This window comes from Geotrypetes seraphini, chromosome 18, assembly GCF_902459505.1.
Source record: "Geotrypetes seraphini chromosome 18, aGeoSer1.1, whole genome shotgun sequence".
NCBI lineage: Eukaryota > Metazoa > Chordata > Amphibia > Gymnophiona > Dermophiidae > Geotrypetes > Geotrypetes seraphini.
Window position 1 is genome coordinate 28,146,861 of NC_047101.1, and position 24,300 is coordinate 28,171,160.

General features: G+C 44.3%; 1 protein-coding gene across 2 annotated transcripts in view; it reads right to left on the minus strand.

Annotated features, from left to right (window-relative positions):
• Positions 1 to 24,300, minus strand: part of LCP2 (lymphocyte cytosolic protein 2) — a 200,844-nt gene that overhangs the window by 89,969 nt on the left and 86,575 nt on the right. For both annotated transcript variants that reach the window (XM_033927610.1, XM_033927609.1), the window contains exons 7-8: positions 7,421 to 7,619; positions 1,265 to 1,359 (exon numbers count right to left, since the gene is read on the minus strand). In XM_033927610.1, coding sequence (XP_033783501.1) covers positions 1,265 to 1,359; positions 7,421 to 7,619 — 294 coding nt within the window. The remainder of the gene's footprint in view (positions 1 to 1,264; positions 1,360 to 7,420; positions 7,620 to 24,300) is intronic.

Sequence of the window (24,300 nt, forward strand, 5' to 3'; positions counted from 1 at the left end):
CTGCTCTACTAGGCTTTCCCATACTAGGTGCTGCTTTTCTAGAAATGCCCAAGTTAAGCATGCCCATAACACACCTCCCCTTGGAACTCTGGATGAGACTTGGATTCCAAGTCTTAGAGAGTAACCTTTAATATGAAGTTCGCTGCGACTGGCTGGTAAACTCTTAAACACAAGAGGGGGTTACCTCTCCCTCTTCTGGAGTTTCATATCTCTGAGCGTAACATATGAATATAGGATTACTCTCTTGAGACCAGCTTTACATTAGTCAGTTTTTCTCTATTTATCTAAAAAGATTGATGTAGGGCAGAAATTGAAGGAGAGAAAAACAGCAAATGGATAAGAAGGCACAGAGAGAATGAAGTGCAACCAGAGACTGGGAAAATATGATTAGATAAAAAAAAATCACCAGATAACAAACAACATGATTTTATTTTTAATTTAGTGATTGAAATGTGTCAGTATTGAGAATTTATATCTGCTGCCTATATTTTGCACTTTTCAGGAAGAAATTAATTTCTTTCTATTTCTCTGGTGGTGTACTTTATGTACAGTCTGGCATCATAGGGTTTTGTATGTGTATATTAGTACTTTTAGTTTGTGGTCCTGAATTTCCATAGGGGTTATCTGTAGTGTGCATATGTTAATAAGATTATATTTTATGTGTACAAATGAAAAATTAATGGAAAAATGGTATTACAATTAGTACTATTATTATGAGGATGGGGTCAGGCAGAACTTGAGCAGAGTCTGGGGTGGAGCTTTTGCCCTCCCCCCAAACAAAAAAGTGTTCCGCTGCCTATGTGTGAGCCCCTTTATCTTCAGGAAGAAGCAGCCAGTACATTGTGAAAATAAAAACATATTGTACATCCAAAGGAAATACCAATTTTATAAACAAAGCGTGGATATTAGCTTCTAGGCCAACAGACGAGGGATCTTCAAAAAGTTTACGCACTTTTATTTGTTTTAAACACAATTTATGAAATATCTCAAAAGGATATTTTTCCACATGATCACCCTGTTTTGCCTGTCACATGACGTTCTAGAACATACTCTCTTACCACTTTTCCCGCCCTAACTATTTCCTGTGAACTATGAAAGTGCAGAAACTTTTTGAAGAACTCTCGTATATGTGCATTGGTTCTGAAGGCCCCTGCCAAAGTGCAGCACCAGCCCTTGCAAACTTGATTCTACTGTAGTAAAGAATAAAAACTTTAGATACTTGGGATGAACACCAAAAGCACAGTACTTTCAATGCATTACGTACAAGTCTTATTCCTGCCACTGGAGGCAGAAGAAGGGGCCCATGCCGCTGAGGGGGCAGAGGAGGATGCTGAGAGGAGCTCACTGTTGTTGGTCTATCTACAAAAGAAAGAAAAGGCATAGGTGATCAGGCCTAGGATTTCGTACTGAAAGCGCACAGAGGCTGCTAGGGTTCTGCCTTCTGGTAACCAGCCTCCCTGGGTACATTAGTAGTCCTACAGCAGTAAGACAAAAAATAGCTTCACTTTTCAGATACATAAATCTATTGTGGCAGGGACAAGAATAAGAACAGAAAGAGTACACTAGTGGCCAAAATTGTGGAAACACGGAGTTTTTTTGAGAGGGATGCAACAGTTCATAAATCATTACATTTAAAGATAGAAGACTGGATGAGAAAGCATGGTTTATGCTTAAATGTGGGAAAAACAGAGGTAATGTTTGTTGGAAGGAGTGGGGAAGAGCTGTGGACTCATTCCTTAAGTGTTTTGAGGGTGACACTACCTGGGACTATTCTGGGGATTGTTTTGGATTCAGGCCTGACTATGAAGCTGCAAATAAGACTGTTAAGGCATGTTTTTTTAACCAACTTCATATGCTATATCACTTGAAATTGTTGATTTTACCTTCTGATTTTCAGACTGTTGTGCAGGGGATGGTTCTGTCTAGGTTATACTATTGCAACGCTCTCTATCTTGGAATTTTGAAAATAAGAGGGAGAGCATTACAATTGGTACAAAATGCTGTAGCAAGGTTAGTATTGGGAGTTGACAGAATGGCACACATTCTGAAGTAATTACATTGGTTACCAGTTGTACTTTGGGTGCAACATAAACTTGTTTCAGAGGTCCACCAGACAATTTACCATCAAACACAATGGTACTTTCGACAAGTTGTGGCACTTTATATGCCTAATAGATCTTTACGATCCAAAAATCAAAAGCTATTAATTCCAATAGTGCAGGGAAATTATGCAGAAACCAGAGTGATGACTTTCTGTATTGCTAGTGTCAAAATGTGCAATATCCTGGTGGGCCAATTGCAACTGTGTAGGGGAGGGGGGCTTAGGCACCTTAGCCAATCAGAACCTTAGGCTCCTCCCAGTGTATCCCAGGAGGAGGAGCCTTAGACATCTGAGCCAATCAGGGCCTTAGGCCCCTCTCAGTACATCCCAGGATGCACCGGGAAAGGGAAGGCCTGCCATTTTTGAGAGGCGAGCCTGCTGGCAACAGAGACTGGGCATCCCTCCTGCTCTCTTCTTTCATATTAGGTACTAGGGCAGGTTGGGAAATTGAGGGGGGAGCCAAGTGGCAGAAGTGAGTGGGCATCCCTGTTGCTGAGCATCTTTGCGGGGGGAGGGTGTCTGAGTGGCCGTGATCTTTGTGGGGGGTGGGGGTGGAAGGTCAGCAGTGTAAGATGTATCTGGGGGGCTGTGATCTTCATGGGGGGGAGGGTCAGGAGTGAGGAGGGGTCTGGGTGGACCAGGCAGGAGGGAATGGACATCCCTCCTGCCTCTCTTTTTTGTTTTGGGGCATTGTGGGAGGGGGCCATCATCGGGGGGGGGGGGCAGAACAACTTTTTTTATGGGGACAGATATTGTGCATGTGTAAATATTGCACAACATCTATGCCTATCAAAAGAAAAAAAGAAAAAATATGGCAAATCTTTTGGTAACACAATTACCGACAGATCTTAGACCTGTCGGTAATTTGGGGGCCTTAGCAGCCATCACAAAATTTAGTGCATGCCTTAATAATGTTAGGGCATCAATCAGAGGACTCTTTTTTTTTTTTCCTTTCCTTCTTTATTCATTTTCAAATTTGACAATAAGTGCACAAAATAATATATTTCAACAAGTTATTACACAATAGCATTTTGATATCTACTACATAAAAATCTAGTGATACATTTACCCCCCCTACCTCCCAACTCTTTTTAATATTAATGACCTCGTTTTAGTGCTAATGAGGTTGTTTGCATGGCAGAGTCGAAGAATGTACGAACGCAGGGAAAAGCACGCAGTAAGCCATTGTGTACACTTGTCGGCAAATTAGGTTGTCCCTAAACCAGTTCAAACTGGTTTAATGGTGATCTTTAGATGCTCGGTGAGTTTAATGAATCCTTGACCAGTCACATAAAAAAAGAGCAACAACCATAACCTTAAGAAAAGAAGGCTACAGTTACTGAGAGACTGCAGCTAAAATTGGTCAAGGTGTGTCACCGGCTCTGCAAGCGCTTTGAAGAGACTCAAAAACAAGGCTGGAAGGGGCCAGTAAAAGGTAACAATACCTCAGACTGATAGAAGGATAGTTAAAATTGTTCTACAGATTTGGAAATTAACTGCTGCTGACATCAATAAGTCACTGGCTAAAAGAGGGGTGTTGGTATCAGGCCGGATAGTTTGCTGGAGACTGGTGAAAGCAGGCCTGCGAGAAAGAATTTCCAGGAAAAAGCCCTTCCTCAATGCAGTTCAGCGTTGTAAACATTTAAACTGGGCTAAAGAGAATGCCAGCTGGACCACAGAACAATGGAAGAAGGTGTTGTGGAGCGATGAGACCTGAATCTCCATATTTAGTAGTGACAGTGTCCAATATGTTCATCGGTGAGCAGGCGAGGACTGCTTGCCAGAGTGTACTACTGCTACCATGAAGCATCTGAGTGTGATGGTGTGAGGCTGCATGTCCAGAAATGTTGTGGGTTGATTGCAGGTGCTTGATGGAGTGATAAATGCTGACAAATACATAAAGGAGCTTTTTCAACCCAAGGTCTTGCTTTCAGCCAGAGACTTTTTTTTTTTTTTTTTAATTATTATGTTTATTAATTTCAATCTTAATTACCAAGCATAACTTGTACAGAAAACAAAATTGGTCATATATAATATTCCAACAATAGCAAGTAAACAAAATAAATTTAGACTAATTAAGCTCAAGTCCTCAAACTGGATCCAATATGTTATAATCTAGTGAGAAAATACAAGAAATATCTTACTTTAGAATCAAGACTGGCTAAGGCATTTGAGTTGCGACGTTTAAACTATCAAAACAGGGCTAAGGTTCTTTTTCCAAACAGGATAAAGACAAAAATGTTGTCAACTGGCTTGGTTCATAGAAGACATATTTAACTGCTTGATATAAAACAATACATTTACAAGGGTGCCGCAAATAAAACGTGGAACCTAAAGATGTAACCCCAGGTTTCATTAACAAAAACTCTCGCCGCCGCTTCTGCGTCTCTTGTGTCAAATCAGGAAACATTTGGACTTTAAGACCTCAAAAATCTTTACGCCCATTTTTAAAGAAAAGTTTTAACAACCACGTTTTATCTATGGAAAGGGCTACTGATATAAGCAAAGTAGATGGCACTGCTGCCTCTTTATTGGATACTTCCAAAATTTCAGATAAATTTAACAATTCCTGATTTGGTAAGGATTTATGAGCTTGATACTTTCCCGGAAGATAATATACAGAGGAAAATGGAGGCAACGCTTCTTCTGAGATATCTAAGATTTCTAGTAAATATCTTTGAAGCATTTCCCTAGGAGTTACAGATGGAAGCCTAGGGAAGTTAATCAGTCTCAGATTGTTATAACGAGAATTATTTTCAAGCATTTCCACTTTTCTTCTAAGATTAACGTTTTCTTTTATCAAGGTCTCATGCAGTTGTTTAAAAGTTACTATATCTTGGTCATGTTTCTGAAGCAAAAGATTAGAGGCAGTCATTCCAGCTTTTATATCTTTAGAATGTTCCAGGAATCTCTTTTCAATTTGTTGAAGATTGGGACTTCACAAAACCAGCCATAAAGTCCCATATACAATCCAGGGTTACTATCGCTAGTTTTTCAGGCATTATCACTGGTTTAATTGCAAAAACACTCTCACCAGTCTTCAAGCCTTCCTGTTGTTCTCCAGCTTGGTTCAGGCTATCCACCGAGGTTAGAATAAGCTCAGGTTCTCCAGCTGGAATCCCCTGTACTGGAACTCCAGTCTCCAAACTCCCCTCTGAAGTTTCTCTCGCCTCTGGGGAAAACACCATTCTTCAGGGTTTCCTGGGAGAGCTGGTACTCTGAGGCTGCGGGGGCGGAGCCCTGAGGTCGGGGCTCAGAGTTGTTTCAAGTCCAAGAGGCACTACAGTGGCCTCATCGATTCCCTGCGTCCTCAGAGGGCTGTCGCCCGACTCCTGGGACACCAGCTGCAACCGCCGTAGAATTTTGTCGATGTTGCTGACAATGGGGACCGCAGGATGCCTCTCTGCTTTGGCATCAGGTGGGAAATCTCTCTTCTTAGAATGAACTCTAGGATGGAGCTCTCAAAGCACATCCAGTCACTCCACCATTTTGGATCCCGCAATCCAAGCAGCCAGAGACATCTTTGGTGTCAGTTGACCATTCATTTTTCAACAAGATGGCGCCCCATGCTACACAGCCAAATAATGCCTCATCTGTTCCAAAGAGAACAAGGTTCAGTTGCTGGACTGGCCAGGAAACAGCCCAGATCTCAACCCCATTGAGAACCTCTGGGCCAAATTAAAGAGACCAGTAGTGGCAAAGTGACTGTCCAAAAAACATGAGCTGATAGCAGCAATAATCAACTCCTGGTTCCACACAATAACATCTATTGTTCTCCAAAGTCTTGTAGACAGCATGCTATGAAGATGTGAGGCAGTAATCAAGGCTAAGGGGTATCAAACGCGCTACTAGTGAGACTGATGAAGTCATCGGATAACTGGACAAATTATCATTATTAGCTTATGAACAGCATTATTTTTTAGTGAAATGTGCCAAATATTATGCTGGTCTTGTTAAGTGATTACAGAGTTTCTGTTATTAGTCGAAAATGTATGCATTAAATACAATTATAATGTTATAGCCATGTTTTTTTTTTAAGTGAAATGCCTAAGATGCTAGGTGTTTTCAGAATTGTGGCCACTAGTACTTACAATGTTGACAGGTTTATTATATCTGGGTATTCAGTGGATGATCAATGCCCCAGCTAAACAAGTTTTGGAAGCTACCCGTGGCAGTGTAGGTTGGGCCGTATCAAGGGGGAAGATGATATCTTCTTTCTTAAAGGACCCTCGACCACAAGAGGGCATCTGCTGAAAATCAGGGGCAGGCAATTTCATGGTGACACCAGGAAGTATTTCTTCACCGAAAGGGTGGTCGATCATTGGAATGAACTTCCACCGCAGGTGATTAAGGCCAGCAGCGTGTAAGACTTTAAGAAAAAATGGGATACGCATGTGGGATCTCTAACTGGGTAAAGTTATGAGGGTGGGTCATTAGGTTGGGCAGACTTGATGGGCTGTGGCCCTTTTCTGCCGTCATTTTCTATTTTTCTATGTTTCTATGAGGGAGCATAGCCTTTCCTAACTGACCTAGCATTGTTCCCAGCAATGCTAGTGTCCATAGCATAGCACATGCTCACAATATCCCTTCTCTAAAGAATGTGGAAGCCTAATCAGGGCTTGTCAGATTTTTTAAAACAGTTCCCAAATGAGGACTGTGATATCAGAGTCACAAATAGTAGCTATGATGGATTAATCAGACTTTGTTTCATGTGAAGTAACTAGTGATAATAGAAGAACAAGTGGGGAGTGGGATAGACCACGTTGTATCAAAGACAGAACACTAGAGTGCTAGTGATCTTAGACCTATAGACCACACCCCTGAAGCAGGCCTCCATTTGGAGGCCGAAACATGGACCGTGTCGGGCCATTGATAACATCATTCCAAACCAGGACTTTCCATTATTTGGACTTTTTATGTAAATTTTAATGTGAATTTATGTGTATTATTATTGTGAATTGATTTATACCAATAAAGATTGTTGATGTGGTCTATCCCACTCCCCACTTGTTCTTCTATTGTTTGACTTTATGTGGGATTTCTGTTCCCTTTTTTTTGCTCTGTAGTAACTAGTGATAATGGCATGTTGTTACTACTTATGGCATGTCTATGACTGGCATACGTTGGCATGCTTAAGTGTACCATGCATTGAAGGATAGTTTCTACAAGTTGTATACACCACCTGGCAGTTACATACTAGACTACTTATTAACTACCTCAAGAATCATGCATTGTGAACTTGCATGCGTCTGTGCCAATTAAGGTTCCATTCATGTGTGTAAGACAACACTTGTGAGGCTGGTGCCATGTGGGCATTACCTATGTATCCAGAATCGCTGGAGAAGCACGCAGGGGAAATAATGTTGGAATGTGCATCTTCATTGTTGGTGGGAGGAGGCTCATAGTCCAGACTATCACTTCCATTTTCCATTGGATCCTCTGTTGGCGACTCGTAATCCGCTTCATCATCCTCGAAATACTGCTCCTCGGTGGGACTCTCGTAATCATCATCATCTTCCTACAGGATGCAGTAACTTCATTTAGAACTGGCACTCCATTAATCCACTAGTATTCCTAAAAGCTCAGACAGCAATAAATTGAGACACACAGAAGCATTTGTGTTAGGGTAGATTTAAGGGATTTCATTCAGGGTTAAAGTCATTGGTAACACCTATGGGTAACTCCCACTTTGAATCTGCTGTTTAGGGCAGCTCCTTGCGACTCTGGGCAAGTTATTTAACCCTCCATCGCTCAGGTACAGAATAGGTACTTGTTTATAATATATAAAGCCCTTTGATTGTAACCACAGACAGATGGTTTATCAAGTTCCATCCCATTGCCTCTGATCTCTTATCAGTCTCAATCCTCCCTCCTCCTGAAAACCCACTCTTCTTCTAAACCCCCCTCCCTTCCCAAAGAAAAATAAAGTGCAGGCCACTACAATAGGCCCCACAGGCCTACCTTGAAAGTCAAGGGGACATGACGGCTATTTTGTGCTGTCCTACAATAGACAGGAGAAAGTGGATATCACTGCTGCCCATATGACCTCCCTCAAGACCACCATGGACTTTAATGTAGACCTAAAACCTACCTATCTTTACAAAAAAGCTTTTTCTATCTAGCTGAATGGTTACATAAGAACATAAGCAATGCCTCTGCCGGGTCAGACCTGAGGTCCATCGTGCCCAGCAGTCCGCTCACGCGGTGGCCCAACAGGTCCAGGACCTGTGCAGTAATCCTCTATCTATACCCCTCTATCCCCTTTTCCAACAGGAAATTGTCCAATCCTTTCTTAAACCCCAGTACCGTACTCTGCCCTATTACGTCCTCTGGAAGCGCATTCCAGGTGTCCACCACCCGCTGAGTAAAGAAAAACTTCCTAGCATTTGTTTTGAATCTATCCCCTTCCAATTTTTCCGAATGCCCTCTTGTTCTTTTATGTTTTGAAAATTTGAAGAATCTATCTCTCTCTACTTTCTCTATGCCCTTCATGATCTTGTAGGTCTCTATCATGTCTCCTCTGAGTCTCCGCTTTTCCAGGGAGAAGAGCTCCAGCCTCTCCAATCTTTCAGTGTATGAAAGGTTTTCCATGCCCTTAATCATTCGTGTCGCTCTCCTCTGGACTCTCTCAAGTATTGCCATATCCTTCTTAAGGTACGGTGACCAATACTGAACACAGTACTCCAGGTGCGGGCGCACCATTGCCCGATACAACGGCAGGATGACTTCTTTTGTTCTGGTCGTAATACCATTTTTAATAATACCCAACATTGTTTGCCTTCTTCACGGCTGCTGCGCATTGCGCCGTTGACTTCATTGTTGTATCCACCAGTACACCCAAATCTCTTTCAAGGTTACTTCCCTCTAATACTAATCCCCCCATTTGGTAGCTGAACATCGAGTTCTTTCTCCCTATATGCATGACCTTGCATTTCCCTACATTGAATTTCATCTGCCATTTATTCGCCCACTCCTCCAGTTTGTTTAGGTCCCTTTGTAGATCCTCACACTCTTCCGTAGTTCTAACTCTTCTACAGAGTTTAGTGTCGTCCGCAAATTTTATAACTTCACATTTCGTCCCCGTTTCCAGGTCATTAATAAATATATTGAACAGCAGCGGTCCAAGTACAGACCCCTGGGGAACTCCGCTCGTGACTTTCCTCCAGCCCGAGTAGTGACCCTTCACTCCAACCCTCTGTCTCCTGCCTGCCAACCAGTGTTTGATCCATCTGTGTACGTCCCCTTCCACCCCATGGTTCCACAGCTTCCTAAGTAGCCACTCATGGGGTACCTTGTCAAAGGCCTTTTGGAAGTCAAGGTAAATGATGTCTACAGGTTCCCATTTGTCCAACTGGCTGTTTACCCCCTCACAGAAATTCAGCAAGTCCGTTTGGCACGATCCTCCCCCGCAGAAGCCATGCTGGCTCGCCCTCACCAGCCCACCCCCCTCGACATGCTCACAGATGCCGTCCTCCACCAGCGCTCCCACCATCCTGCCCGGAACCGACGTCAAACCCACCGGCCCACAGTCTCCCGGGTCTCCTCCCGACCCCCCTCCAAAGACAGGTGCAACATTTGCCATCCTCCAGTCCTCCGGAATCTCTCCAGTGGACTGGAAGATAGCAAATGTCACACCCATCTCCAAAAAGGGGTCAAGAGGAGACCCGGGAAACCACAGGCCGGCAAGTCCGACATCGGCTCCAGGCAAGATGGCACAAGCACCGACAAAGGACAGCATCCGTGAGCACATCGAAAAAAATGGGCCGATGAAAGCGAGCCAACATGGCCCCCGCAAGGGAAGACCGTGCCAAACAAACTCACTGCACCTCTTTGAGGGGGTAAACAGGATCTATTAGATTTAGAACTGTCTAATTTCTGCAAATGAACAGGGTTCTAGAAACTTCTATGTAACAAAAAACACCATGTTTGTCTCATAGATGCTGACGCCGTACATCTCATCCTCCAAGTCCAAATTAGTGGCCATTGAAACGCAGAAATCTGCTGCTTTATCTCAATGCTCCAAATGTCTCTAAGACTAGTTTTTGGTTTTTTATTTAAGAATTCAGATATTAATTTATACCACTGGGCGGCCTGATGTCCTATGAAATCTGTCTGGAAGCACAGGACCTGCAGGCTATAATGATTTTTTAAATTTCGCCAATCAGGGAATCCTTTCTGAATGGCTTGCTTCAACTGCAACCACTTATAAATTTGAGACATTGAAATACCAAAAGATTGTTGCAGTTGTGAAAAATAAATCATTTTCCCATTTGATATAACATCATCTAATGTACATATGCCCACCTGTATCCAGGGGTTCCAAGTGATCTTAGACTCACCAATTTGAATCTTGGAGTTTAGCCATAAGGAATGACACATGGATTTCTCTACTGGAATTTCTGTTAAATTGTTAATAAATTTCAAGATTTTCCAGGTGTCAAATAAAATACTATTGTCCTTAACATAACTAGGTAACTTGATACTCAACACATGAGACAAGCATAATGGGGACATAAGTTGCCACTCTAAGTACAATCGATCAGGAAGATGTTCCATGAGCTCAGGAAGAATCCAATACATACCCTGACGTAGTATATAGGCCTGATGGTACCTATAAAAGTTTGGGAAATTTACCCCAAAAATAAACATATGATATGGGCTGTCACTTAGAACATAAGGACAAAAGAATTGCCACTGCTGGGTCAGACCAATGGTCCATCGCTCGTGCAGCGGCCCTTAGGTCAAAGACCAGTGCCCTATTTGAATCTAGCCTTACTCGCATACGTTCTGGTTCAGCAGGAACTTATCTAACCTTTTCTTGAATCCCTGGAGGGTGCTTTCCCCTATAACAGCCTCTGGAAGAGCGTTCCAGATTTCTACCACTCTCTGGGTAAAGAAAAACTTGTTTTTTGTAAAGATACTAAAGCAATTCTAGCAGTTTTACCTAGCCAAATAAATTTGGTAAGAATGCTATACAACTTCTTGTAAAAGGACCCCTGAAAACAAACTGGTAACATACCCATTTGTTAGCAAACCACAGGCAAAATCATCATCTTAACCATTTAGACTCTCCCCCACCAAGACAGATGTAATGAGTTCTCTTGCTCACACATTTCTGAGACCTTTAAGGCTTTATGAAAATTGGCAGTCTTATTTAGGACAGCATTGATGGCTTGAATGCATTTTATGAGTTTTTCCATTCACTTACACAATTTTTTCAATGGTTTATTCTGAGCACTTATAATTTCAGGATTGCGAGTAATTTAGCTATGTCACACAGCATGTGGTCAATATTATTGAAAGGCAATCAAATTACAAAATGGAATATCTGATAAACTAATACTAAACACAGGTATAAGGGGCAGAAGTTTCATAAAGCAGAACAAAAACTGTTTCCCCAACTGCTATTCAATCTTCACTGGCTTCCAGTTCATTTCCGTGTCATATTTAAAATACCTGACTGTGGGGGCTTACTAGAGATATAGTCTGTAAACTATTTTAAATGTTGTTGTTTTTTTCTCTCTCCTTTTGCTATCCTTTTACTTTTGATTTGTAGTTCCTCTATATTTTTACAATTATATTATTCTGTGAACTGCCTTGTTATTGCCTAAGGAAGGGTGATATATTAAATAAAATTAAACCATAAATCTAGGGGACCTGTGGGAGTGGGGGAGCTCAGTTTTGACTATTTTTATTTGAGGGGAGGGAGGGTGAGAGACCCTGGGTTGGATCAGGGGAAGGCACCAATCTTCTTCAGGGGGAGGGGAGATCACGAACAGAGGGATGACCCAGAAGCTCTGATGTTGCTACTGGAAGTTAACCAGGCATCAGACAATATTCAGACTAGTGCCTTGTTACCTAAGCAGCTAAAGTTAGGACAGCAGTTTTGAGGTCTTAACTTTAGACACTTATATAACTGATAAGTGGTTTGAATATGTGAAGTTGGTTAGCGGTGAAATTCAGCTGCATTGTGAGATTAAGTGCTACTGAATATCAGTACTTATGTGGTCATACGTGATTTAATGTCTCTCTTGCCCAGTTAAATCACTTTTGAATATCAGGAGGTTTGTTATTACACAAAAGTATAAAAAATAAAATAAACCCAGAGCATTGACCCCAAAATTCCAATTGTTTATCAATAACTTATCTTATAAACTCCAATGATTTTAATGGTTTGATGCTCATTTAACGATCCTGAGTTGGCACCATATAATCATGCTAAAGAGCAGATGCAAATGTACATGGGCACATAAGACTTGGTGTAAATTTCCACGCACATTTTATAAACCAGGGTCTCAATATTTAAAAGCGTTTAACCAGACCAGAGGGGCTCCTACCCAGTTAAACCCTATAAAACTGGCCATTTAAGTGGGTAATGCCATTGGATATGGTCATTGACTGCCAAAGCATTGACTGCTTAATGCTGAGATGGTCTGGGGATGGAGTTTGGGAGAATCAGAACTTACCGTATTTTCACGCATATAACGCGCGCGTTATACGCGTTTTTACCTACCGCGCATACCCCTCGCGCGTTATATGCGTGAGCGCGGTATACAAAAGTTTTAAAACATAGTTCCCACCCCGCCCGACGCCCGATTCACCCCCCCAGCAGGACCACTCGCACCCCCACCCCGAACGACCACTCGCACGCGCTCCCACCCGCACCCGCATCCACGATCGGAGCAAGAGGGAGCCCAAGCCCTCTTGCCCGGCCGACTCCCCGACGTCCGATACATCCCCCCCCCCCGGCAGGACCACTCGCACCCCCACCCCGAACGACCACTCGCACGCGCTCCCACCCGCACCCGCATCCACGATCGGAGCAAGAGGGAGCCCAAGCCCTCTTGCCCGGCCGACTCCCCGACGTCCGATACATCCCCCCCCCGGCAGGACCACTCGCACCCCCACCCCGAACGACCACTCGCACGCGCTCCCACCCGCACCCGCATCCACGATCGGAGCAAGAGGGAGCCCAAGCCCTCTTGCCCGGCCGACTCCCCGACGTCCGATACATCCCCCCCCCCGGCAGGACCACTCGCACCCCCACCCCGAACGACCGCTCGCACGCGCTCCCACCCGCACCCGCGATCGGAGCAAGAGGGAGCCCAAGCCCTCTTGCCCGGCCGACTCCCCGACGTCCGATACATCCCCCCCCCCGGCAGGACCACTCGCACCCCCACCCCGAAGGACCGCCGACTTCCCGACAATATCGGGCCAGAAGGGAGCCCAAACCCTCCTGGCCACGGCGACCCCCTAACCCCACCCCGCACTACATTACGGGCAGGAGGGATCCCAGGCCCTCCTGCCCTCGACACAAACCCCCCTCCCCCCCAACGACCGTCCCCCCCCAAGAACCTCCGACCGCCCCCCAGCCGACCCGCGATCCCCCTGGCGACCCCCACGACCCCCCCACCCCCCTTCCCCGTACCTTTGGTAGTTGGCCGGACAGACGGGAGCCAAACCCGCCTGTCCGGCAGGCAGCCAACGAAGGAATGAGGCCGGATTGGCCCATCCATCCTAAAGCTCCGCCTACTGGTGGGGCCTAAGGCGCGTGGGCCAATCAGAATAGGCCCTGGAGCCTTAGGTCCCACCTGGGGGCGCGGCCTGAGGCACATGGGCCCAACCCGACCATGTGCCTCAGGCCGCGCCCCCAGGTGGGACCTAAGGCTCCAGGGCCTATTCTGATTGGCCCACGCGCCTTAGGCCCCACCAGTAGGCGGAGCTTTAGGATGGATGGGCCAATCCGGCCTCATTCCTTCGTTGGCTGCCTGCCGGACAGGCGGGTTTGGCTCCCGTCTGTCCGGCCAACTACCAAAGGTACGGGGAAGGGGGGTGGGGGGGTCGTGGGGGTCGCTAGGGGGGTCGCGGGTCGGCTGGGGGGGCGGTCGGAGGTTCTTGGGAGGGGGCGGTCGTTGGGGGGGAGGGGGGTTTGCGTCGAGGGCAGGAGGGCCTGGGATCCCTCCTGCCCGTAATGTAGTGCGGGGTGGGGTTAGGGGGTCGCCGTGGCCAGGAGGGTTTGGGCTCCCTTCTGGCCCAACTACCAAAGGTACGGGGAAGGGGGGTGGGGGGGTCGTGGGGGTCGCCAGGGTGGGCGGTCGTTGGGGGGAGGGGGGTTTGCGTCGAGGGCAGGAGGGCCTGGGATCCCTCCTGCCCGTAATGTAGTGCGGGGTGGGGTTAGGGGCTCGCCGTGGCCAGGAGGATTTGGGCTCCCTCCTGGCCCGATATTGTTGGGGAATCGGCGGTCCTTCGGGGGGAGGGATGTATCGGACGTCGGGGGGGGGCATCAGGCTTTCAGGATGGGGACAGACCTTCAAGGGGGGACAGTGCACGGAAGTCAGGGGGGGTGAACGGAGAGTCGGGACAGCGCACGGAAAGTCAGGGCGGGCGAAAGGAGCGTCGGGCAGCATGCGCGGTATACCCGTGAGCGCGGTATACCAAAGTTTTTGTGCATATCAGCGTGATTTCTGCGCGCTATACCCGTGTGCGCGTTTTATACGGGTGCGCGTTATTTGCGTGAAAATACGGTAATGAGGTAGTGGTGATTAGTAGTTATTATTTTAGGTATTTATATACAGCCTATCAAGGTTATCGAAACAGTTTACAATCGGATACTCAAGCATTTTCCCTATCTGTCCTAGCGAGCTCACAATCTTTCTAATGTACCTGGGGCAATAAAGGATTGAGTGACTTGCCCAGGGTCACAAGAAGCAGTTCAGAGTTTGAACCCACAACCTCAGGATACTGAGACTGTAACTCTAACTACTAGGCCACACTGTCCTCCAAATCCAGTCTGCTAATAAGTTAAGGGCCATTGTACTAAGTTGCATTAGGCATTATTGCGTACCTAATGCAGCTTAAAATGCTGTACTATGGGACAAGTTCAGTTGTTCTGTGGTAAATGCAAAACTGTATGGTAAAATTTTTAAAAAAATTTCTAGAGGCATGTCAGGCGACAGAGAATGGGTATTCCTGTACTAAACACCAAATCCACATTACCGTGCGCTATTTGGTTAGTGCAGGAACACAGTGTGAGCCCTTACCACCTACATAAATGGTGGCGATAAGTGCTCACTCGGTAATCTTTTTTTTAACAGTCGCTACTATTAATAGCACATGGCCATTAATACAGAAAATATAAAAAGGTCAGTCTTAACAGCTGCGGTGAAAATGGCCTAACTGGACACAATCTGAATATCAGTACTTGGTTAACTTACAGATAACCAAACATGGGCCCCCTTTTATTAAGCCACATTAGGGGTTTTTATCACCGGCCGCTGTGGTAAAAACTCCAGCGCTCGAAGGAATTCTATGAGTGTCAGAGCTTTTACCGCAATGGCCGGCAATATAAAACCCTAATGCGACTTGATAAAAGGGGGCCTTAACTAGATATTCAGTGATTATTTTTATCGCGGTATTTTGTATTATTTGTAGTTCTTTTAATGTTATTCCCTTGTATAATGAGTTACAATAGTCTATTTTCGATACAACCAGTGAATGAATTAAAATATTCAGGGAAGCCATATCAAGGAATGGTGCTAATGATCGTATCATCTGTAATCTATAGAAACAACTTCTAACTACTGCACTTATCTGATCGTGATAATTAGGTTTCTGATCCAGAATAACCTCTAGTATTTTAATCTTTGTGACCTCCTGTAATGTGATATTGTTGAGACATATCTGTGATCCAAGCTTTAGCCCTTCTTTCCATGGGAAGAACATGACTTTTGTTTTCGCCCCTGAACATGCCTATATGCAGAGTACATTGTGGTTTAATATTTATTATAATTTAATATACCATCTCTCTTGAGTCCCACAAGAACTGATGGCAGCCATTCAGCGAGTGGTTCAGCGCCAGGCAGGAGCGCAGAAAGCTCACTCCTGCCCGGTACATTGAGGTACACTGCTAGATCACCAGGGCTTCAAAAAGGTACACAGGGGGAGGTGGGAGGAAGGTAAAAAAAAATTGTCAGAGTCGGCCGGGACAGGAGACGGGAGGGATCTCTCCTGTCCCAGTACAACAGATCATATAGCAAGCCGGCAGAGGCTTGCAATAAGTCCATTGGGGGAAGGGGGGCAATGACTCAAATATAAGACGAGACCCCCATTTTTTTGGCCCCAAAATCTCATCTTATATTCGAGTATATACTGTACTCCTCTATTTTACTAAATTCCACACATTTGAAATCCAGGACTTTGAGTTTTGTGTGGTTGCCCTCCGCTTTAGCTGTTATATCAAACCAAACTATTTGATAAATCACTACTGCCCAGGTGGGCACCCACTCAGACATTAGAGACATCCAGCAACAATACCTCTCCTTTCTTCCCCAGCTTTTGGGAAAAGTATGAGTAACCACCATTGAGTAAGTTACTTTCCAAAAGTATTATAAAACATTCATATTCGTAGTTTCATTAGAAAAGGGATATATTACAGTTACTGGTCTAGGTGGGTTATTGAGAAAAATAATATATTACTTTGTGACCAGTCAGACACGATGCCTGCCCAGGTCCCTGTTAAGACAGGGGGGAAAGTAAAGAAGAAATACAGGAAGGGAAATTGCAAGGTCTGGCCTGATCCTGAACATGGTAATTTCCCAGTTGACCCCCAGGGGGAGCCCGAACTCTCTGAAAAGTCACTAGGCAGTCAACATCCAGGTCACCACCGGGGGAGCCCAAGAGCGGTGCTGTTGCCTGCTGACTCAGCTAGATCAGGGCGTCGCCCTGCTCTAGAAAAGCCAGCAGCTTGGGAGAAGCAGGCAGGCAAGCTAGGGAGAAGAATCAGGTTCCTCTCCCAGGATGATCCCCCTGGTTCAGGCAGAGGTGATACCAGTACACCCATGAAGGTAGTTGAGGCTGGAGACACGTTGGATCTGCAGGACATAAGAACATAAGAATTGCCACTGCTGAGTCAAACCAGTGGTCCATCATGCCCAGCAGTCCGCTCATGCGCCAGCCCTCTGGTCTAAGACCAGCACCCTAACTGAGACTAGCCCTACCAGCGCACGTTCTTGTTCAACAGATAGACTTTCAAGGAAGCTTGCCTGAGGAGTTCTTTGAGGATCCTGAACCTATGCAGGTTGGACTTACTGCCAGGTGCTAATGATCTATTTTTCTGCACTGTAAGTTTTGATTGAGACTTTCTGGTTTGGGAACACAGTATTTTTTTTGTGTGTTTAAATTGAAGAAACTAAGAGTACTCATTTGGGTGAGGTTTGCTAACACCCTGGGAGGGTATTTTGAATAGCTGTTTGAAAAGCTAATTGTAAGGCAAACCTGGGACACTCTTGTTTGACCCAGCAGGGCTTCTTACCCTGCTGGGGGCTTCTAATTGATACCTGCAAGCAGTGCACAGAGCAGTGCAGAAGACTTTTAGTGGTTCCCTGTTTGGGAGCAGGTGAAGAGCACAACCTAGCCATTAGCTCTAAGGAGAGCCAGTGCTCAAGAACATTGTTTTTTCCTCTGGTGATAAGAAGGAAAAACTTGAACCTTTTATTTTTCTCTTTTGGTTATGTGGTTTTGGTTTTTGCCTCTAGTGGACAAAACCGATTATCTATTTTTGTTTGCCATTTTTTACCTTATTTTTTGTTGTTGAAAGTAAAATTCACCTTATTACCTAACTTTGGAGTTGTGTGTTGCTGTGTTCCTTTCATCACTCCAGTCCTGCAGGGTGACTCCAGTTCGGGTCACACGTCTGTGTAATTTTAATGTTCAACCACTAGTAGTGCTGTGGAGTCCCGAGCCCAGGCAGCAGAGTGGTGACAACTTGTATAAGTCAGTGGTTCCCAACCCTGTCCTGGAGGAACACCAGGCCAATTGGGTTGTCAGGCTAGCCCTAATGAATATGCATGAAGCAAATTTGCATGCCTATCACTTCCATCATATGCAAATCTCTCTCATGCATATTCATTAGGGCTAGCCTGAAAACCCGATTGGCCTGGTGGTCCTCCAGGACAGGGTTGGGAATCACTGGTATAAGTAATACATTACTGCCCAACTTTGCCTACATGTGAATTGAATAAAGTATGTGTCTTCTTATCTTTGTGTGAACTTTTATTTACATAACCTATGCAGTAATTTTATATACAGATAAAACAGGGTTTGCACGCTGGAAAAAAGTTTCTAAAATTACCCTAAATGGTCTGATTCTTGGTTCCCATCTGCTGCTCTTGTTTCAGCAGGTCCCTCACTCTTAGCTGGGCTACAAAAGCCATTATTTCTAGCAGAATTAACTGAGCACACAAAGAAGCATCCCTGACACTAGCAAATCTTAAAGCTGATCTGTCATTCAATGCTATGTCAATGTAGGCGCTATTGCTTAGAATCAAAGATTCCTATTTATAGAAAGAGTCTAGAAGTTTTAGATGCTAAAATATAACTACAGGGATTATCAGCCTTTAATTGACTACCTGGAGGAAATGTGTATTATTAGGAAGTGCAAATGTAGAGAAATCTATAGCTAGCATTTCAGAAAATGTCATATAGTCCATTTAACAGTATTTGGAAGCATGTGCCAAAAAGCTCAGCAATCTAGCCTAGCATAGGGGAGTGCTTGGGTTACAATAATAGGAATCGCTTGATAAAGGGACCACAAAGCAAAGTTACATGGAACTGGATGACCGCCTGGTTTTTGTATCAGATTATACAAAGCTAAAAGGTCAAAATTCTCTGTCCGTTCAACTGATTTCTTAACTTACATATGAATCTCTTAAATAAATGAAAGAGCTCCATTATGAAAACATCTGAGAATTGTTTCAAAGTGTTAGCCTGCCTCATGTACTGCCAAATCTGTTCCATTATGCATCCAAAGCACGAGCAACTTTCGTCAAAGGAAAAGAGAGAGACAAACTAAACCCTGAGGGGGGAGTTATGCTGAACCAGTGGAAGGAGAGAGTGATGCCAGTGTGTGGAGGGGGGAGGAGAGATGCTGGGCCTGAGGTGGACAGTATGAAAAGAAGAGAAGAGAGAGGCAAAAAAAACAACCAAAAACTGGATAAAAGGAAAGACAGGAACACAGAGAAGAGATGCTGGAAACAAAGGAAGCCTAGAGACACATAGGGCAAAAGCAAATAAGCAATTGTCAGATGCACATAAGTACTTTTGCCTACAAATGAGCATGGACGGAAGAGGAATGAAGTCAAATGCTAGCTGCTCAGTACTGCCTATTGAAGTGGCACTCTAGGGGGCGCTATGGAATGGATAATGAACAATATGTGTTTGTGGAGTATTTTGTGGAGCTTTTCTACAAAAGCGCCTGCTTTTCATATGGTTCTGGGTAACTCTAGGTAGAATCAAGCATATGTGTTAGGGCCACGCCCAATAGAAGCGTACGAAAAGTTGGTGAATAAAAATCTGAATATGGATGTAGCCAAGGCCAGAAAAACACACTACAGATTAATATTAAGGAAAACCATAATAATATTATTTTTATGTACTTTGCTATTAAGCTAGATCATAGAGAAAATCAGGATATACATGAACTCCATCTTGAGGTAGTGACTCCATTTTGTTCTCTGTTTTTCTGTGTCTTCTGCTTGGCTTTACTCCGTTTTGTGTTCAGCCTATGTCCCTAGTCTTTGTTCAGGTTTTTGCCCGCCTTGAGCGTCCCTTGTGGTCTAATTGATACCAGATGGGCTTGAGCTGGGTATACTGGGCATAATAGAGAAAGTTTTCTTGCATTAAGTATGAATGAAATACATGGTATGGATAGATGAAGGGGCCCCGACTGAACGAACGAATGAATGATTGATATATGAAAGATATGTGAAGGAATGGTGTGTACTTAATTTCCAATATTTTCTATAGTTTAAACCTGAAGAAATTCTAAGAAGCAATCCTGAGGCAACATCTGGAAATAATTAGAGTCAGAAACTGCTGTATCAGTCCCCAGCATAGGAAGGGGGGGCATTGAGAGCCCACACTTAGGAATGTGCCAGTGTAATTTGAACCTGTCAGTTCTTGTAACGTTCAGAGAAGGGAGGGGAAATATCCCTCCTCCTTTGTCTGACACTGACAGGAAGGGCTAAGAACTTTTCAGCAGGTTACATAGACAAACTGTCTGAAATAAGTTTTGAGAAGGACAAAAAGAATATTGAATATGTAATAATAAAATGTTTATGTATATTCAGAAATGAATGTAAACAAAAAATATGATTTTCTGGAACTTTTATTCCATGTTAAAGAGAAGTTCTTTGTCCAAATTTAAGGACAGCCTCTGTTAATGGATTGGCTGACAGCCAATGATGTCATGCAGGACAAAAGGTATATATTGGGGAACTACAAATTATTAAGTGGAGATCTTTATCAGAAGGCCAGCATTTTGGCACTGTAAAGAGCTCCCGATGATGCAACTAATCTTTTGAGTTCCATGATGGAAATAATAAAGGCAATAATTATTTTAATATAAAAAAACTTGCGTCATGTCATTTTTCATGTATTTTTTTATTTTACACACCTTGAGTGAAAGCTAGCAGTTCAATTGGCAACTGATGCTTAAAGAGTGCGCTGGCGTCCACTTACCCATGCTCATTTTCTGTGGTAAATCATTTATAATTACAGTGGTACCTTGGTTTACGAGCATAATTCATTCCAGAAGCAAATATTCGTATATCAAAGCAAAGTGCCCCATAGAAAATAGTGGCAACGCAGATGATTCGTTCCAGAACCCGGGGTCTATACCTGTCAGGTGCCGGATGCTACAGCGCTGTCACCTCCATCTGTCATCCACTGGAGAACCCCGCAGTGCCACTTCGGAGGGATGCCTCTTCCATCCACCGGCCAGCCTTCCACATCGGGTGCCTTCCGCATGGTGGAGAGCCTCTATCTGAGCCTACGCAGCTGAGTGCCGTCCCACCTGCACGTTGCGTATGACATGCAAAACTTCGATGATTGACATTGTGCTTGACCATACACAATGTGCAGGTGGGACGGCACTTGGCTGCGTAGGCTCAGATAGAGGCTCTCCACCATGTGGAAGGCACCCGATGTGGAAGGCTGGCCGGCAGACGGAAGAGGAATCCCCTGAAGCAGCGCTTCCTGCAGCTGTAAGTGCTCGTTTATCAGGGTAGTGCTCGGTTTGCGAGATGAAAGTTTGCTGAGTGTTTTGCTCGTCTTGCAAAACATTTGCAAACTGCGTTACTCGCAAACCAAGGATCCACTGTATATGCAGGTACATTTTCTGTTCCTAGCAGGCTCACTGTCTAGGTACTGTACTTAGGGCTGACTCAGGTCCCATTCCCATGTTGAATCCAAGTCCTTTTCATCGTATGGCTTGGCTCTTGAAAAGGATCTTGAAAGGCTAAGCAAGAGGGGTTATGCAGATATAGTGGTCTCTATCCAGACTTCGTTCCTTTCATCTAGCTGCCCCCTATGCCTGGAATAAATTACACAAGTTTGTCCGTCAAGCCCCTTCCCTTGTTTAAAAGCAGAATGAAAACCCACCTTTTTGATATAGCCTTCAATCCTTAACCCTACTTCTCTGCCCTCCAACCAATCCAGCTGATTAACCGTTCCCCCTAACTGTATCCATGATATCCTGTTTGCCTGTTTAGATTGTAAACTCTTTGAGCAGGGACTGTTTTCTTACTCTTTGTGACTCTGTGCAGCGCTGCGTGCGTCTGGTAGCACTATAGAAATAATTAATAGTAGTAGTACTAGTAGGGCAATAGAGGGTTACAAGCAGCTGCAGTTCCCCAGGTACTCAGCCTGACGCATCGTCCATTAGGCTACACTCCCGCTCCAGATATAAGAATATAAGAATAGCCTTACTGGCTCAGACCAAATGTCCATCAAGCCCAGTAGCCCGTACTCACGGTGGCCAATCCAGTTCACTAGTACCTGGCCAAAACCCAAGGTGTAGCAATATTCCATGCTACCGATACAGGGCAAGCAGTGGCTTCCCCGTGTCTTTCTCACTAAGAGACTATGGACTTTTCCTCCAGGAACTTGCCCAAACCTTTCTTAAAACCAAATATGTACTTAACATATACTATCCTATAAGAACATAAGAAGCACCATCTCTGGATCAGACCCTCGGTCCATTAAGTCCGACGATCCACACAGGTGTACACCTGGCGTAATTTTTAGTCACCCATGTCCTTCTATGCCTCTCGTAGAAGATGTGCATCTAGTTTGCTTTTGAAACCTAGAACGGTCGATTCTGCAATAACCTCCTCTGGGAGTTGCCTTACAATGAAAGATTAGAGAAACTGGGCCTCTTCTCCCTTAAAAAGAGGAGACTGAGAGGGGACATGATCGAAACATTCAAGATAATGAAGGGAATAGACTTGGTAGATAAAGACAGGTTGTTCACCCTCTCCAAAGTAGAGAGAACGAGAGGGCACTCTTTAAAGTTAAAAGGGGATAGATTCCGTACAAACGTAAGCAAGTTCTTCACCCAGAGAGTGGTAGAAATCTGAAACGCTCTTCTGGAGGCTGTTATAGGGGAAAGCACCCCTCAGGAATTCAAGACAAGTTCCTGCTGAACCGGAATGTACATAGGTAAGGCTAGGCTCAATCAGGGATGCCGCGTGAGCGGACTGCTGGGCACAATGAACCACTGGTCTGACCCAGCAACGGCAATTCTAATGTTCTTATGTTCTTTGCTGTCTGGTGATTTCATGAATCTCTGGTTGCACTTCCTTCTTCTGACTGTAAATCCAATATTTATTTCTTTCAGCCTTTCTTTCTTTCTGCCTCTTGCATACTTCCTCTCCTCCAGACCTCATTCCATTCCCCAACCAACATCTCTCTCTGTCCCTCCATGACTCCAACTTTTTCTTCCTTTCTCTCTGCCCCCCTCCCCTTTCTTTCTTTCTCTCTCTCTCTCTCCCTGCCCCCTCTTTCTTTCTTTCTTTCTCCTTGCCCCCTTTCTTTCTGTCCTGAGAATGATAGGGAATGGAGAAAATTCATAGAGGAATAGATTCGTCCATTCCAGAAGAAAAGCATCTGCCTCGAGGCGGAGAGTATATCCTGGAGCATAACTGAGGCAGTTTGTAGTCGTTGGGAGCTGCGAAGAGGTCTATTTGAGGCATTCCCCACTGTGAAAAAATGTGATGAAAAGGCGAGGAATGGAGTGTCCATTCGTGAGGTTGCAGAAGACAACTCAAGTTGTCTGCCAAACAATTCTGAGCCCCTTGAATGTAGACAGCTTTGAGGAAAGTGTTGTGACGGATTGCCCAGTCCCAAACTTCCAGAGCTTCCTGACAAAGGGAGGCAGACCCCGTCCCCCCCTGTTTGTTGACATAATACATGGCGACTTGGTTGTCCGTGCGGACGAGGACTACTGTGTCGTGAAGGAGATGTTGAAAAGCATGAAGAGCCTTGAGTATCGCTCTGAGTTCCAACTGATTGATATGACATTGACGATCCGTACTGGTCCAGAGGCCTTGAGTACGGAGACCATTGAGATGAGCACCCCAAGCGTAGGTTGACGAGTCTATCATGAGGACCTTCTGATGAGGGGGCGTTTGAAAAAGCAAGCCTCTGGAAAGATTGGAAGAGAGCATCCACCAACGGAGAGACTGCTTCAAAGAAGGAGTGACTGAGATGTGTTGAGTTATGGGAGATTTTAATATACATTTCGAAGAACAATCATCATCAATTACAAAGGACATGCTTACTTTTATACACATGATTAATCTTTCTCCAATTATCTATCAGCCAACTCATACGGCTAAACATACACTTGATATGATATTTACCTCTAGATCTTCTCCTTGTAAATATTTAGAACCTGCAATATATCCTGTACCTTGGTCTGATCATTACCTTATATCTAGTAGTCTTACATTCCAACAAACCATACCTGATTTACTATCGACAAACCATAAAACAATTACTTATAGAGACTTTACCAAAATTGAACAATTAGATATAACAACAGCTTTTAATTCTACCTCTTCAACTTTCAACTCCTTCTCCTTTGAAGAACAAATTCAAATCTGGGAATCCACATTAAGAGACCTAGTTGACACTAAAGCTCCCTTAGTATCTAAAACAATCTCAAGCCGCAAATCGCTAAATCCATGGTACACAGAAGAACTTACACTTCTAAAAAAACAGCAAAGATCACTAGAAAGAAAATGGAGAAATAACAAATCATTGATAAACTTACAACAATACAATGAACACGCAACTTTCTATAAACTAAAAATCAATCAAGCCAAAAACAAGTATTATAACAAAAAAATTATAGAAGCAAA